This window comes from Spodoptera frugiperda, chromosome 7, assembly GCF_023101765.2.
Source record: "Spodoptera frugiperda isolate SF20-4 chromosome 7, AGI-APGP_CSIRO_Sfru_2.0, whole genome shotgun sequence".
In the NCBI taxonomy this organism is placed as follows: Eukaryota; Metazoa; Arthropoda; class Insecta; order Lepidoptera; family Noctuidae; genus Spodoptera; species Spodoptera frugiperda.
In genome coordinates this window covers 11,491,465-11,505,365 of record NC_064218.1, presented here as the reverse complement: position 1 = coordinate 11,505,365, position 13,901 = coordinate 11,491,465, and the positions used below count along the sequence as shown (strand labels likewise).

General features: G+C 37.2%; 1 protein-coding gene across 3 annotated transcripts in view; it reads right to left on the bottom strand.

The window, feature by feature from the left end:
* Window positions 1–13,901, bottom strand: part of LOC118265753 (zwei Ig domain protein zig-8) — a 215,959-nt gene that overhangs the window by 12,789 nt on the left and 189,269 nt on the right. For all 3 annotated transcript variants that reach the window (XM_050695126.1, XM_050695127.1, XM_050695128.1), the window contains 2 exons: window positions 11,186–11,279; window positions 5,414–5,541 (listed from right to left, as the gene is read on the bottom strand). In XM_050695126.1, coding sequence (XP_050551083.1) covers window positions 5,414–5,541; window positions 11,186–11,279 — 222 coding nt within the window. The remainder of the gene's footprint in view (window positions 1–5,413; window positions 5,542–11,185; window positions 11,280–13,901) is intronic.

The following is a 13,901-nucleotide window of genomic DNA, read 5'->3' as shown; positions in this document are numbered from 1 at the left end:
ATGAAAGCCAGAAGTTAAACAAGTCATACAAAGATGGCGGCTAAGTTCAACGACCTTTATACACAAGTTGATTTGAATTCTTGCCAGTGTCGTGAAAAGGATTGCCAAGTAATCAGATGTCATTTGTTTTTATTGCTACCGCGCTGCGGTTTGAGAGTATGGAAGTATTTTTCTTCAATTTTCTGTGTATTGAGTATTGAATCTGATTCGTTTTCTAAAACTGTGACCTAAGAGACGGGTGCACGCTCTACATTTTAATTTTTAACTGCTACCTAACATTCAGAGAGAATGTTTAGGAGGATGGGATACTTAACCCAACAATTAACTGGTCATTTAAATTTGAACTTTAAATCGTATGTCGTATGATATATTTCATAACGTCAATACAAAAAAGTTAACACGTTCACTGCGTTACGGGAAATATTTGGTTGTAATTGAGTCTTGCTCTGTGCGGCAGCTAGTTGTCCTGGTTTTACTCTCCGTGCGGAGGTGATTTATTCAAGTATTCGTTCAAGTAAAAAAGAGACACCTATATTCCCGATGTGCTTACTTATAGTGTATTCAAATTTAAGAATAAAAATGTACGGGAATTATTTTGTCGTAACGCACAGAAAGGTAATTATTGTACAATAGTGCGATACGGGAACTATTTGGCCGTATTCTAAACCCCGTACCGCACTGAACGTGAGCTTCATTTAGTCATAGTGCTGTGCCTAGTCAATACGATTTTACAGAACGCGATATTCTACTTAAAGTTCCTATTAGTCGTGATTATGCAGGATGTTATGTAAAGAATTATTATTAAGGATTATCTCATTTCATGGTATGGCACCTACTACTCTTATTATTTTTTAAGTATTTTTTTCTGATGATTAGATTATCAAGTAAAACAAATAAATAATTATATAAAATAAGAAGTTACTGTTTTGTTAATGTTTGTTAAAACAAGAAGTTACTGTTTTTGTTAACAATTATTACTTTTATTACAAAAAAGGTTTTGTTGATAGTGTAATACTCTAATAAAAAATAATGAATCTAAAACAAAACAACGTTTTTGTGATACCCCATCCCTAGCAACACGACTGTTGTATGCGCCACGACAAGTATTTTCCCGTAAAATCAACCATTTTTAAAAATACCTGTAACTTTTAAAATATTACTAAGAACCCCGTGCTACTGCAGCTGTGTATACACAAGGATGTAAACTATGTATTGGTACAGAAAAAAAAATCTGCTGAAGAGTTTCCATGTCTCTGTGGAGGTTTGAAGTCAGGACTACATACGGGAACATAGACGTCGTAACGCACATCAGGCAATCTTGATACGGGAAGTATGTGACTTGTACAGCACTGGAAGTAAGTCTTAATTTTGGGCAGCCGCAGTGAACGTGTTAAGGGTTGCCGAATCGTATTTGACACGCCCACGCGGTCCATGTGCGTACTGTTCGTCCACGCCGCACAGCAAGTCGGGCAGCGGTAAGCTGCCTGCCAGGCGCAATGAAAACATCGTCGCATCGCACGCTTGCAGCTCGCAGTCAGTGCGTCGCAAGCACGCTAGCAGCTAGCGGTACCCAAAATTTGAAACCATGTCATGCTAGAGCCGTGCTAGTCATATGTGATGAAAACCAACCTGATTGTTACCATCAACACCTATGTGCTAAATATAACCAGACTTGAGTCGACCAGCTTCAAATCTCCCTCTATACAAACCTTGTCACGCACATTATAATTTCAAGGAACAAAATGTACCAAAAAATATGACACACCATCTCAACACATAAAAAAAATAAACCTAAACAGAACTGAACCTCATAAAACCTACTAACGGCCCTTTTATATCAACTTTAAAGTACCAGGGCATCATCGCTTAAGCTACACTTAAATTTAAACGTCGCTTTTGAAATAACAGCACCAAGTGGCGTGGCGTACGATCGCTCAATTTCGTACAAACTCGACGCACATTTGTACTGCGCCCCTTCTGAATACTAATAAGGAGGTTATCCGATGAAGGATTTACTGTGTTATATCAAATGGTAAGCTTTAGATTTAGTTTCGCTCTCATATTTGTATTAATCAGAATAGGAAGAGTAAATAGAATTGGGAATGTAGATCAAGATGGGATTGGGAGATGGATTCATTTGATTGTGTAAGAGGATTTTTTTTCTTATGTATTGTTATTGTACATAATATACGAATGTGAGCAAGTATATCTTTAGTCTTTCAAATCTTTCAAGTTCTGCACAAGGATTGTGGGTGCTATTTTTAGGTCGCATAAAGTCTAAGTTTTAATTTCCACAATTTTTTGGGCATGTAACCAAAACTTTCATACAAAACAAAACAACAATTTTATGAATGCATTGTTTTTTCGGAAACTACCAACACGTATGTTTCGTACCGAATTGTGTTTGTTACGAAAATAAAAAAGCATATCACGACAATATGGGACACTTATTTTTCGAATCTGCAGAAAATCTATACAATTCCCAATTCAGTTGGAAAAAGGCCAAGAGAAAGGTCAGATGGCCTTAACAACAAAGCAAATAGTTTAATATAGTTAGAATTTACACTCAAAGCTCGTGGAAATAGAGAAGAAACGTTTAAATAAGGCGACAGAGAGGCGTCGATCCCTCAATTTGGTGTGCGAAGCTAAATTTGTTATGCTGCCATCGCAAACACCGCTCGTTGGATGTTTCACCCAGGAACATACGATGTATTTGTATTGATTGGGTGGGAGCATCTTTCTGTTTTCAATAAGGTGATTTCAGTATAGCGTTGTAATGTTTATTTTCTACAATTATCGATACTAGTATTATAAAGCTAAAGAGTTGAATGACTATTTTGTGTTGGATAGTCAATTTATCAAAGAATAGGAGCCGATCAACGATATCCTCACATTGGAGGTAAACTCAAATCACAAGTGTGTTAAGTAAAACCGAGTTAAGAATAACTTAATAACCATTTCACTAATTCTAAGGTCCAATCCAAAACCTCACACTAGTCAGACAATAATTTATAGTAGTGATCGAATTACAATAAACTATTTTAGAGTCCTTTAGAATCATATTCACAAACCTCAAAACCCGTTACATACATTAAAAATTGCAACGAAGTAATTTTTTACATGAAAATCTTCGTTGTCAGCTGCGACCATTTTTTTCTGAACAACGTTATTTATCTTCTGAGCCTGTTGACAGTGGAGATAATTTCGCTGACGCCAGACCCTCGGTACAAAATCATGGAATTTTAAGGTCGCCACGTTGCCTTGTTTTGGGGTCAGATTGATTAATGTTATTATTGTTATAATATAGTCTGTTTTGGATGTAAGGGTTAAGTTTTGTACGAGGAGGACTTAGTTAATCAGAACTTTAAAGGAGTGATATAAAAAATTATGTATTCTGGTGGTAATTATGAATTGGGCACCCACCTTGGGCGAGGCGACAGGGAGTGTCAGCCTCTTCCTGACTAAAAACAACCCTGTTCCTACTTCTGATTTTCGAGCCGGAGCCCCGATAAACCCGCTAGGTAGTCCGCAGTTTCGGCATCAAGCATCATCCCTACTGGGCCCTATCATCGCAATTCTATAGTTAAAACACTAAAAACTATTCTAGATTCTTTTGGCTGATAATTTTAGAACACTACTCTCTCTCTCTACTCACTACTCCAAAAAACCACAAATAAAAAACCCTTACTTTTTTGAGGTCGGTAAAATGACCAAACTGTGGACACTAACTTTAATAGTCACCTCAACCAAAAGGTCATCAAATTCACTCTACACTTATACCAAAAATCGTATTTCACACGTGTGCTACATTCCACACAAAATCCAACGTTTAATTGGTCTAAGTACCACTAGATGCAATTACTGTCGCCTTTGTCATAGGAACTGGTTCAAATATTCCGGTATACGCAATCACTAAGCCTGTGACATTTAAATGACACATACGTGCTATTTTCGATAGGCAGAAACACATTGGATGTAACACCGAATTTTCGGCGAATATTAATTATGATATTTGAAGAGAAATGTTTGATTTTTCATTGAATATTATGCTTAATTCACAGATCAGACTAAAGATTTTATATGTGTATTGAAAAGTATATACAATTAGTCAACGTTCTAGTACGCAGATAAAATAATGATAAGACTCAATACAGATACAGTAACCATTACCAAACAAGATCCAGTTTCGTCAAAAGCTTCCAATGTTTAGTACATTTACAACTAATTGCCTTTTTTCTCACATTTAAATAGCTTATTTATTTTTAGAATAGATACATAATGATATACTCAATTAATCTATAGTTTCTTACCTGTGCACCAAATAACCTGTCCAAAATTGATATAAGAAACTGCAGTCGAAATAATGCAGTTTACTTAAATGAAATACAATGAAAAGCCAACGGCTCCTATAGTTTCAATAGCAACTAATTTATTTACCAGTTCCGAACTGGCTGATTCAATCAACTGATATCGTACAACTGAATTTATGCTAATTGGGGACAGATGTAAACTGTTCGTGTATTAATAAATGTTATAAACAATTGCTCTACACATACATTTCTAGTGAATAAAACTGAATTGGCGAATGGATAATTTTGTTCTATTGTTGATTTACTAGTTAGTTTAATAATGCAATTAATGGATGAATAATTTTTAGAGTGTTAATGTGATTTGGTTGCTTTTAAATTAATCAATTATAAATATCTGCTGTGTGACTTTTTCGACTTATATCTACTTTCGAAGATTATTTAGACACCACTGTCAAACAGTGAAAGAAAACATCGCAAGGAAACCTGGGCTTATAATTTCTAATTATAGATTTGAAATCATCAACACGCATTGAGCAAGCACGATGTTTAATGCTCAAACGAAGGTGAAATGAAGGTTCATCTGCGTAGATACCTACAACCCAACCCTAATTGACTTATGTTCAATTCAAGTGTAGATTCTCAGAAATTCAAATGAATCACATTTTCGTTGTCGCTTAGGTATACTAAAAATAGTTTTCGTATTGGGACACATATAAATGTTTTACGTCATTTCAGGAGACGCCTTAATCGTAGATGACTAACTGCCGTACTGAAAGTCATTTAATGATTACTTAACCCAGTCCTTAACAATTTTGACTGCACGGTTGGCGCGGTGGCTGGGCAACTGGCTGCCGTGCAACGTATAGCGGGTTCGATTCCCGCACGGAGCAACTCTTTGTGTGATCCACAAATTGTTGTTTCGGATCTGGGTATCATGTGCATGTGAACTTGTATATTTCTAAAGGCACCCACGACACAGGAAAAAACCTAATGTGGAGCAACGCTTTAAAAAAAATGCTTTTAAAACAAAATCATAACTAAAGAATAGTTTAAGTAATCATTAATTTTCTCTGAGTGCGGCAATATATGGTGTAAGTCCTTACCTCGTCATTATGAGTCCACCGAATGGCTGGAGGTGGCTCCGGCGAGTGCTGCACCACACACGTCAGGTTGATGGTGCTGCCCGTGTTGATGAACAGCTCCGGTCCACCCAGGATTGTCGTCAGGGGCTCTGCTTGAAGAAACCACTTGGTTATTTGAGGGACCAAATACTTAAAAATTATTATAGATCTCTTATTGGCTTTTTTGGAGTAAGGTTATACACCTATTACAATATGGCTTATTCGTAATCGGATGATTATAAGCCTCTCTTGGGATTCGAAACTAGACGAGCATACTCTTTGAGTATTTTAATCCGTTTCACGTTGAAGTATTTACGAAAAACAAAACTGTGATGACTAGAGACAAGAAACTAATAATTAAATTCGTGTCCTAAGGGTATTTGAATTGTTAAGCTCTTTAACTCTTTATGGGTAAGTTATCTTGTTCTTAAAGAACAGTACGGTGTCCTGAAGATTTCACCCTGTTCTTTTCTTTTTCAACAAGACATAACTACAGTCCTTTAGAACCAGAATGCCATGGACGTTAGGAAGTAACTTCGCCATTACCTTTATTAAATCCTTGATTTGACCCAATGATTAAGCATTAATTATGTTCAATGTTTACTTTAAAAGCGAGTTTTGTAAGTATTTGTCCTTTTCCCGGTACCATAATCAAAAGGCGAGCAATTCTAACTTCTTAATAAGGACAAACGCTTTAATATCAATCTCGAAACGTAAAGGGAATTATTTGTTTACGGTAAACAAAAACTTGGGAACACGATGAGCTACTTAAGGCTACTGAGAGGGCTCAAAGATGAAACTTTTTGCTACTTCGAAATAGAAATGTTAATATTTGATTACGTTTTCCTAATTTCACTGACTTGTCAAGTGATTTAAGTTTGATTGCTTAACTTCAGGTCAATGTCCAGACTAAGGAGATACACGAGTTTAAAATTCCGAAAAAAAAACTGCAATGTATTTTATATGAATGCCTCGTTAGTCGAGTGGTCGCAATTGCGACTGCCGGACAAGGGGTCTCGGGTTCGATTCCCGGGTCGGGCAAAGTATTACTGGGATATTTTCGGTTTTTCGAAAATTTCTCAGTAGTAGCACGAAGTCTGGAATTGTGCCCAGTTTATAGCAATAGGCTCATCCCTATTACATGGGTCTTATATCATAAATAGCGAAAAGTGGGTGTACATTGTGCATTACGTGTCGTAATGTGCACCTCTGCCTACCCCTTCGGGGATAAAAAGGCGTGACGTTTTTGTTATGCATGTATTTTATATACTGTACTTCAGTTCTTTTAAAAAGGTGGTCAAGAGACTTTATTACCTATCATTGTTACCTCTATCACCGCCAAAAACAGCATTCTATATGAAAAATAAATTCAAAAACGTTTCCAAAGTCTGGCATCGATAAAAAATGGTCTGCTTCTCATATTATCGATATGCACACGAGCTACCCCAACGGTACGTCGAGTCCGCACGTATTTTCGTCCATCACAAAAGGTTCGTTAGATAAGGTCCGCACAGACCGTCGGACGCAACTTAGCGTACAGTGACGTCATTTCATATTCATAAGCTTCGAGAAAATATTGAGCTACAAAATCCAGTCATCGGTTTTTGGTAGTTTAGTAAGGTATTGTGTACTCTGTGTTGATGGTTTTATGGGCGGTTTTTGGATAAAATGGAGCAAATGGTTTTCGGTTGAGTTTAATTATTGCTGCATTGTGTTGATGTTGATTAAATGGGCCATTAAGTATAAGGCTTGCTAAAGTCAATGTACTAAAGACTTATGTGATTTTAATACAAATCACCTTATAAAAAGCCAAAAAATTAAAACCCATATTGAACAGTATAAAAACAAAGGTCGAAAAAATTAAAATACCCTTTCATTTTTATCCAAATCATACCGAAAGAGCTGAAATATAAAAGTCACTATGAAAATGTGAGGCCACGCTAAATCAGCCTGTCATTTCTCAAACCGTTTTTTCTTCAATTAAGCCATTACAAGCAGTTTTGAATGCGAAGAAAATTTCGAGAAAAAAGAAAACTAAAAGAGAATTTAGCATTTTAATCTTTTATTCCATTAATTGCTTAAGAATTTCCGCGTTTTTCAAGATTCGTTTTTGTATAATGAGTGATTTTTATTTCTTAATGGTGGTAGCTTGGTTGTATTGTTAAGTTGTTATTAATAGAAGGTTCATTCAACTTGTTTTGTAGTTATGATTGATAATCTATATAAATTGTATGAATTTTTCATTTACCCACTTTGTTTTTCAAGGTCATCCGTATTAGGAACGAGTAACAATACTGGGTATTACATTGATCTATTTTTAAAGGTGCGATAATGTTACGTAACGCTAGCAGCCAATTTTCATCAACCTTTTATAAATTTTAAGGAACCAGTAAGCTAAGATAGATGACATCAATGACAATGACGAATATTTTATTTTTGATAAGTGTAAATCGTTCATCCGTGGATTCTCCTGCCTTAGACGAGGTGAGAGACAGACTCTTGCTGACTAAAAACCACCTGTTCCTACTCCTGCTTTTCGAGCCAGACTCCGGGTTGACAAATGACACCTAACAGAACCAGCATGGTGCTAGCTGAGATGCTAAGTCACGATAAGAAACTATTTAGGTTGCTAAAAATAGTCATAAGTATATCAATCCTGAACAATGAACTCACGGCATAGAATTCTCTAGTACCAAAACATGACAGACCTTTAAACTAACCACTCTCAAACTCCAAATACATGACTTTACCAAACATCTAGAAATAAAACAAAAATAACATCTATTGCAACTACAATACGTCACCAATTTCATAAACATGTTCGAATTTCTTCCAACGAGAATGTTCTGGAATTTTCTGGCTCAGCTCCATAGGGAGCGGTTTGACAGGTTCCCCAAAATGTTCCGCTCAAATCGACTGTTTTATGCTGTATGCATATTTCTACCATTCCTTTCAACGTTTGAGAGATAATGATGAAATGTTTTGGCGTAGAAATTGGTGCGGATACAAGGGTAAACGTTTTTGAATTGGTTTGTAGAAATTCAATATAAGGTACTCGTATGTAGCTCAGAATAAATATTGTATTTTATTTTTGACATTATTGCAAAAGTCTTTGTAGTTGCAGGAGTTATGGTTGCCAAGAAAAATTCAATACGAACGATGATTGTAATTTTATTGTTCATGTCAGTTAAGTTGTTCAAGTCAATACTTTTGACTATCTTTAGGAGCCGTTCAAGTGTTACATAAGTTGTATGAGAAGATAAAAAGGTTTTTGTTGTGATTATTTTGGATGACATGAGGGTAAATCTAAATTATGTATATGACATTGGTAGTTATTGACTATTTTACACGATTGGCAACTTTTCATTTTATTTTTTGGGGAAACTCGCGAATATAAACGCAAGCCTTTAGGTAGTCGCATTAGAACTGAGGAGAGAAGATCTTTGCTTATTTTTTTATTGAAAAAGGTAAATCTGATCGTGTAATATTATTTTAACACCCCTAGTCAAGAATTAGAACTGAAAAGTGCATGAACTTTGAGTATATATAACTCGTACACAAAACCGGCTTGAAGTTATTAATATTCATATTTTTATCTTAATAAGGGAATTTAAAAGGAAATACTGTTTCGTCGTAAAAATCTAGCTGTTAATATATTTTACAACCGTGCTTTGACGACTGGAGATTAAAATTACGGTATGCGTTCCCAGTACTTAATTCAGTTACGATCTTTTTTATATCAAAGGGTTGTGAGTGATGCTGATGACAATGATCAGCAGAAGTTCCTACTGCTCCCCTCCTGTCTCTAATATCCTCCCCTGATAGCAATAGCAATAGACACAAAGAGGTGCTATTTGGAGTAAAAAAATAGAGAAAGAATGCAAAAAAAAATGTATTTGAAAAAGTCCAATAATACTCATACATACATACATACATAGCCAGAGTGAGGTAGGCAAAGCCTGTGGAACGCCAATTGATACGAATCTTACATACTTCTTTCGCTTCATCAACAGTCATCAGTCTTTTCATGCATGCTCATCGGTTAATGGTACTTTTAATTTGGCCCTTCTTTAAAATCCCAATCTGGTTGATATATAAATCCCTCTTTTTATTTAGCAGTAGTACTTGTAACCACTCGACCATCGAGGCAATCATAATGACATTCTTATTTAACAAAAAACATTTTATAAAGATCATCTTTCAGCCTAACATTCATTAAAGTTAATGAATGTCAACAAAACCGTGTATAAACAAAGAATTAAGAAATATTTACGTTCCGCCCTCCTTAGGATCAGAAACGAAAATAAGGAAAGAAAATTTATATATTGTCACCTTTATAAAATTAAGAATTTCGCTTGTCGTCTTAATATCGTGCTGGCGATAGAACAAGCTTATCAACAATTTTATGTTAGTAATGAATTCGCTTTTTTTTCTTCCGTAAAAATACTTTGACACTACATAAACAAGGTGGCCTTAGATATTTCCCTGCAAAAGGAATTTGTCTTATTTTTTCTAAAGCTAAGCCTGGAGGTCCTCATAAATAATGCCCTAATCCTGTGTCGCTAGAAATTCCCTTATTTTTATTTTGAATTTGTGATTTTTATTTGTATCCCTTTAGGCGAATGTTTAGGCATTCTGTAAATTAGAAAACAAATGTTCTTTTTCGTTGTTTCTTTGTATTTTTGTATCTTCTTTCTTTGCTGGATATTTTCCAAGTAAATTAGGGTCAGTGTTGGATCTTGGTCGTTTGTTTCGTATGATCGTGGCTGCTTTTATATTATACATTGCTTTGCCAAATTATTATATGTATGAAATATGTTTTTGTTAATGAGTGATAATCTTAATTTGATTTGTATTGCATGTGTCATTTGATATACCTACTTTTTTAAATGGCATGTCAAAGTGTTTTCTCTCCTAAACTTATATTGTTATGCCCGACAGGGTCCACATTGTGTCTTAGTTAAAACCACCTAAGTCTTACACGTGGAAAGCAATAAAGAATTGAATATTGAGTATTATTTATTATAAGTAAGTCTCAATTAGTATTGCTATTTCAGAAGACTCTAAATTTCCTTTATCCCCCAAAGACGGAAGCTTTGCTTTTAATTCAATTAGGTACTAAAAATGTTTCCGAGACGAATAAATTAAATATCTCATCTTATTTAACGCGGAGTTTGCGAAACATGACAGAATAAGTGCATGCAAAGCTTTCGCACTTTGATTTTAATGAGGTTACGTAAAAGATGCTCGAAAATTATTGCTACGAGAGAATGTTCTTCTTTATTCAAGATTCGGAATAGTAAATGCAAATGTTTTTATCATTACTGTTAAGGTATTTGTGATGTTTGTTGTTTCTGAAGGAATTATTCATAAATAATACATTGTTAGAAATATGAAGAGTGATATTTATTTTTATATAATGTAAAGTGTGTCGTGTAATATATAAATGTGAAAATTTGTCCGTCAATCACGCTAAAACTGCTGGACGGATTATGATCAAAATCGATACATAGATAGGGTATGAGCTGACTTGGGTAATATGATATAAATTTTTATCACACACGATTGAGGGCAAGGCTATAGGTATGAATAGAACAAAAATATAGAACTGTAGACAGAAGAGTACCCTTTTCTAATAAGCGTCTTAACTGACGGATATAAAGTTGAAATTAAATTAGCATAGTTATCTTGGATTTTAGTTCGGTACTAAATCTAAAGTAGTGACATAAAAAATAAAGTTAATCTTATACTTACCGACGACTGAGAGGTACATCCTGTGGCCGATAGGTGGCGTTGTACCGACTTGGCACTCGTAAATGCCCGAGTCGCGGCGTTGTGGAAACCTTATCTGTAAAAATATGAGTTTCAGTAACCAAGATAAGCATTTTCAGTTAGGTCGTTTCGGTGAACATTTTAATTGCGAAAGCGAATGAATATTGGGTAATAAGTTTTACTTTTTGTTGCTTGTTTGTGAAAAAAGTGTCGAATTGATAAAAAAATGGTACCTTCGTGTAGTTAGGTACGTAATTAGTATAGTTATTGATACTTTATAACAATGTGAGAATTTCAAATTCGGTAACACATGTTTATTTATTCTATTTCGAAGCTTCATTAAATGTGGGAGAGTCTTGCTTCGGTACGAATGAGCCAGGTCGACCGAAGTGATACCGCGGTCTTATAGAAAACCGACGTGAAACAATGTTTGCGTTGTGTTTTGTTTGTGTGAGTGAGGTTACTTTTTTTTTTTTTTTTTTTGAGGGGGAAAATCATCCAATGACTTCTCCCGCCTTGGGCGAGACGAGAGGGAGTGTCAGACTCTTACTGACTAAAAACCACCCCGTTCCTTCTCCTGCTTTTCGAGCCGGAGCCCCGGTAAACCCGCTAGGTAGTCCGCAGCTCCGGATCAGGCATCAGCCCTACTGGGCCCCATCTGTGGTGGTCTGATGGCTCTTTGAGGCGCGCGCGGAACGCGACGCGCCGCACGCACGGGTCTGGTTCTGTTCGGGCGATGAGCTACCCTTGCTCACCGTCCGCAGACCCGCACTTACGGTGGCCGGAGATCGTCACGCGATCCCCGACGCCCAGAGTGTCTCTCGCGACGGCTGGGGCGTGAGGAGGTTTGTTCCCTCACGCGCCCCGCCTCCTCCTTAGCTAGCATGACTGCTTCGCAGAAGGAGGAGACGGCATCCCAGTCCCTCTCGCTCCGCACCATGGCCTGAACCAGTGCCGGGCGCGAGAGGTCGCCGTCGCCGACCACATCCCTGAGGACTTGGCGGTGCTCAGCCCACGCAGGGCACACCGCCACTGTATGTTCTACAGTGTCCTCCGGGCGGTCCTCGCAGTGATGACACCCGGGCGTTTCCTCCCGCCCAATAAGGAACAGGAACCTACCGAAACTGAGTGAGGTTACCAGAGGCCTAATTACCCCTTTTCCCAATCTTCGCAATCCCCGCTTACCATCAGGTGATCCGTCTGCTCGTTTACCAGCTTATACCATAAAAAAATCATTACTCGGAATTCTTTTCATATTATATGACTGAATTAATTCAACTAGGGATATCTGAAATATCATGTTTACTATCTTATATTAATTTCTAAAGGTCAAATGATCGACACGAAACTATTGAAGCGTAAGACCCTCCCTATAATAAAAGTTCAAGGTCAAAAATAATAGCAGACTCGAGTAGTTTACTACCAAGAGACAAAGAACTAAATCATAATTACTAACAACTTAATAAATGGTCTTATAGAGATAATAATATGATCTTATGATCATAGGGTCGTTAGAGAATAAATATTGTTGTGTTCAAGGGCAAATGATGTCATATACGAAGTCAGAACTATTCGAAGGGTTAGAACATACACGAGTAGATTATAATGATTTAAAATTGGATAAGTTTTGTTAGAAAGGGAATTTGCAATTATAAATGTTTAGATATTAGGTTTAGACAATTTTATTGTGGTTTTAATCAGTTATGTATATAGTTCAAATCGCAGGTAAGGTTTTAGTCGTAGTTATTGAGGCAGTTTTCAAATTGGAAAAAGAGAATACCAATCAAAAGTGTACTCTATGCAAATGGAGTTAAAATGTTATTCATCATATCAATTGTAAGTGTGACAAGAAAGGCGAATGTCTGACATTATTTGTAAGTTTTGACATAGTTTTTGGCATGAAAGACTACTACCTACTACTTCTACAAACTTCAGACTTAATCAATCGGTAAGATAACATAATTGACAAAATAATTATATACTCTGAAAATACTTAAAACACGACTGAAATAATCGAGGAATACGTCAACATTCATTCAAAAATTACCTGAAAATTCAACCAAAAAAAAAAACACTTCACGTAAATATTAAAACCGGGAGTGTGTGATCATCCTTACACGCTTTTTTTTTTTTTTTTTTTTTTTTTCAGGGGGAAAATCATCCAATGACTTCTCTCGCCAGGGCAAAGCGAGAGGGAGTGTCAGACTCTTACTGACTAAAAACCACCCCGTTCCTACTCCTGCTTGTCGAGCCGGAGCCCCGGTAAACCCGCTAGGTTGTCCGCAGCTCCGGATTAAGCATCAGCCCTACTGGGCCCCATCTGTGGTGGTCTGATGGCTCTTTGAGGCGCGCGCGGAACGCAACGCGCCGCACGCACGGGTCTGGTTCTGGTCGGGCGGCGAGCTACCCTTGCTCGCCGTCCGCAGACCCGCACTTACGGTGGCCGGAGATCGTCACGCGATCCCCGACGCCCGGAGTGTCTTTCGCGTCGGCTGGGGCGTGAGGAAGTTCGTTCCCTCACGCGTCCCGCCTCCTCCTTAACTAGCATGACTGCTTCGCAGAAGGAGGAGACGGCATCCCAGTCCCCCTCGCTCCGCACCATGGCCTGAACCAAAGCCGGGCGCGAGAGGTCGCCGTCGCCGATCACTTCCCTGAGGGCACGGCGGTGTTCAGCCCACGCAGGGCAGACTGCAACCGT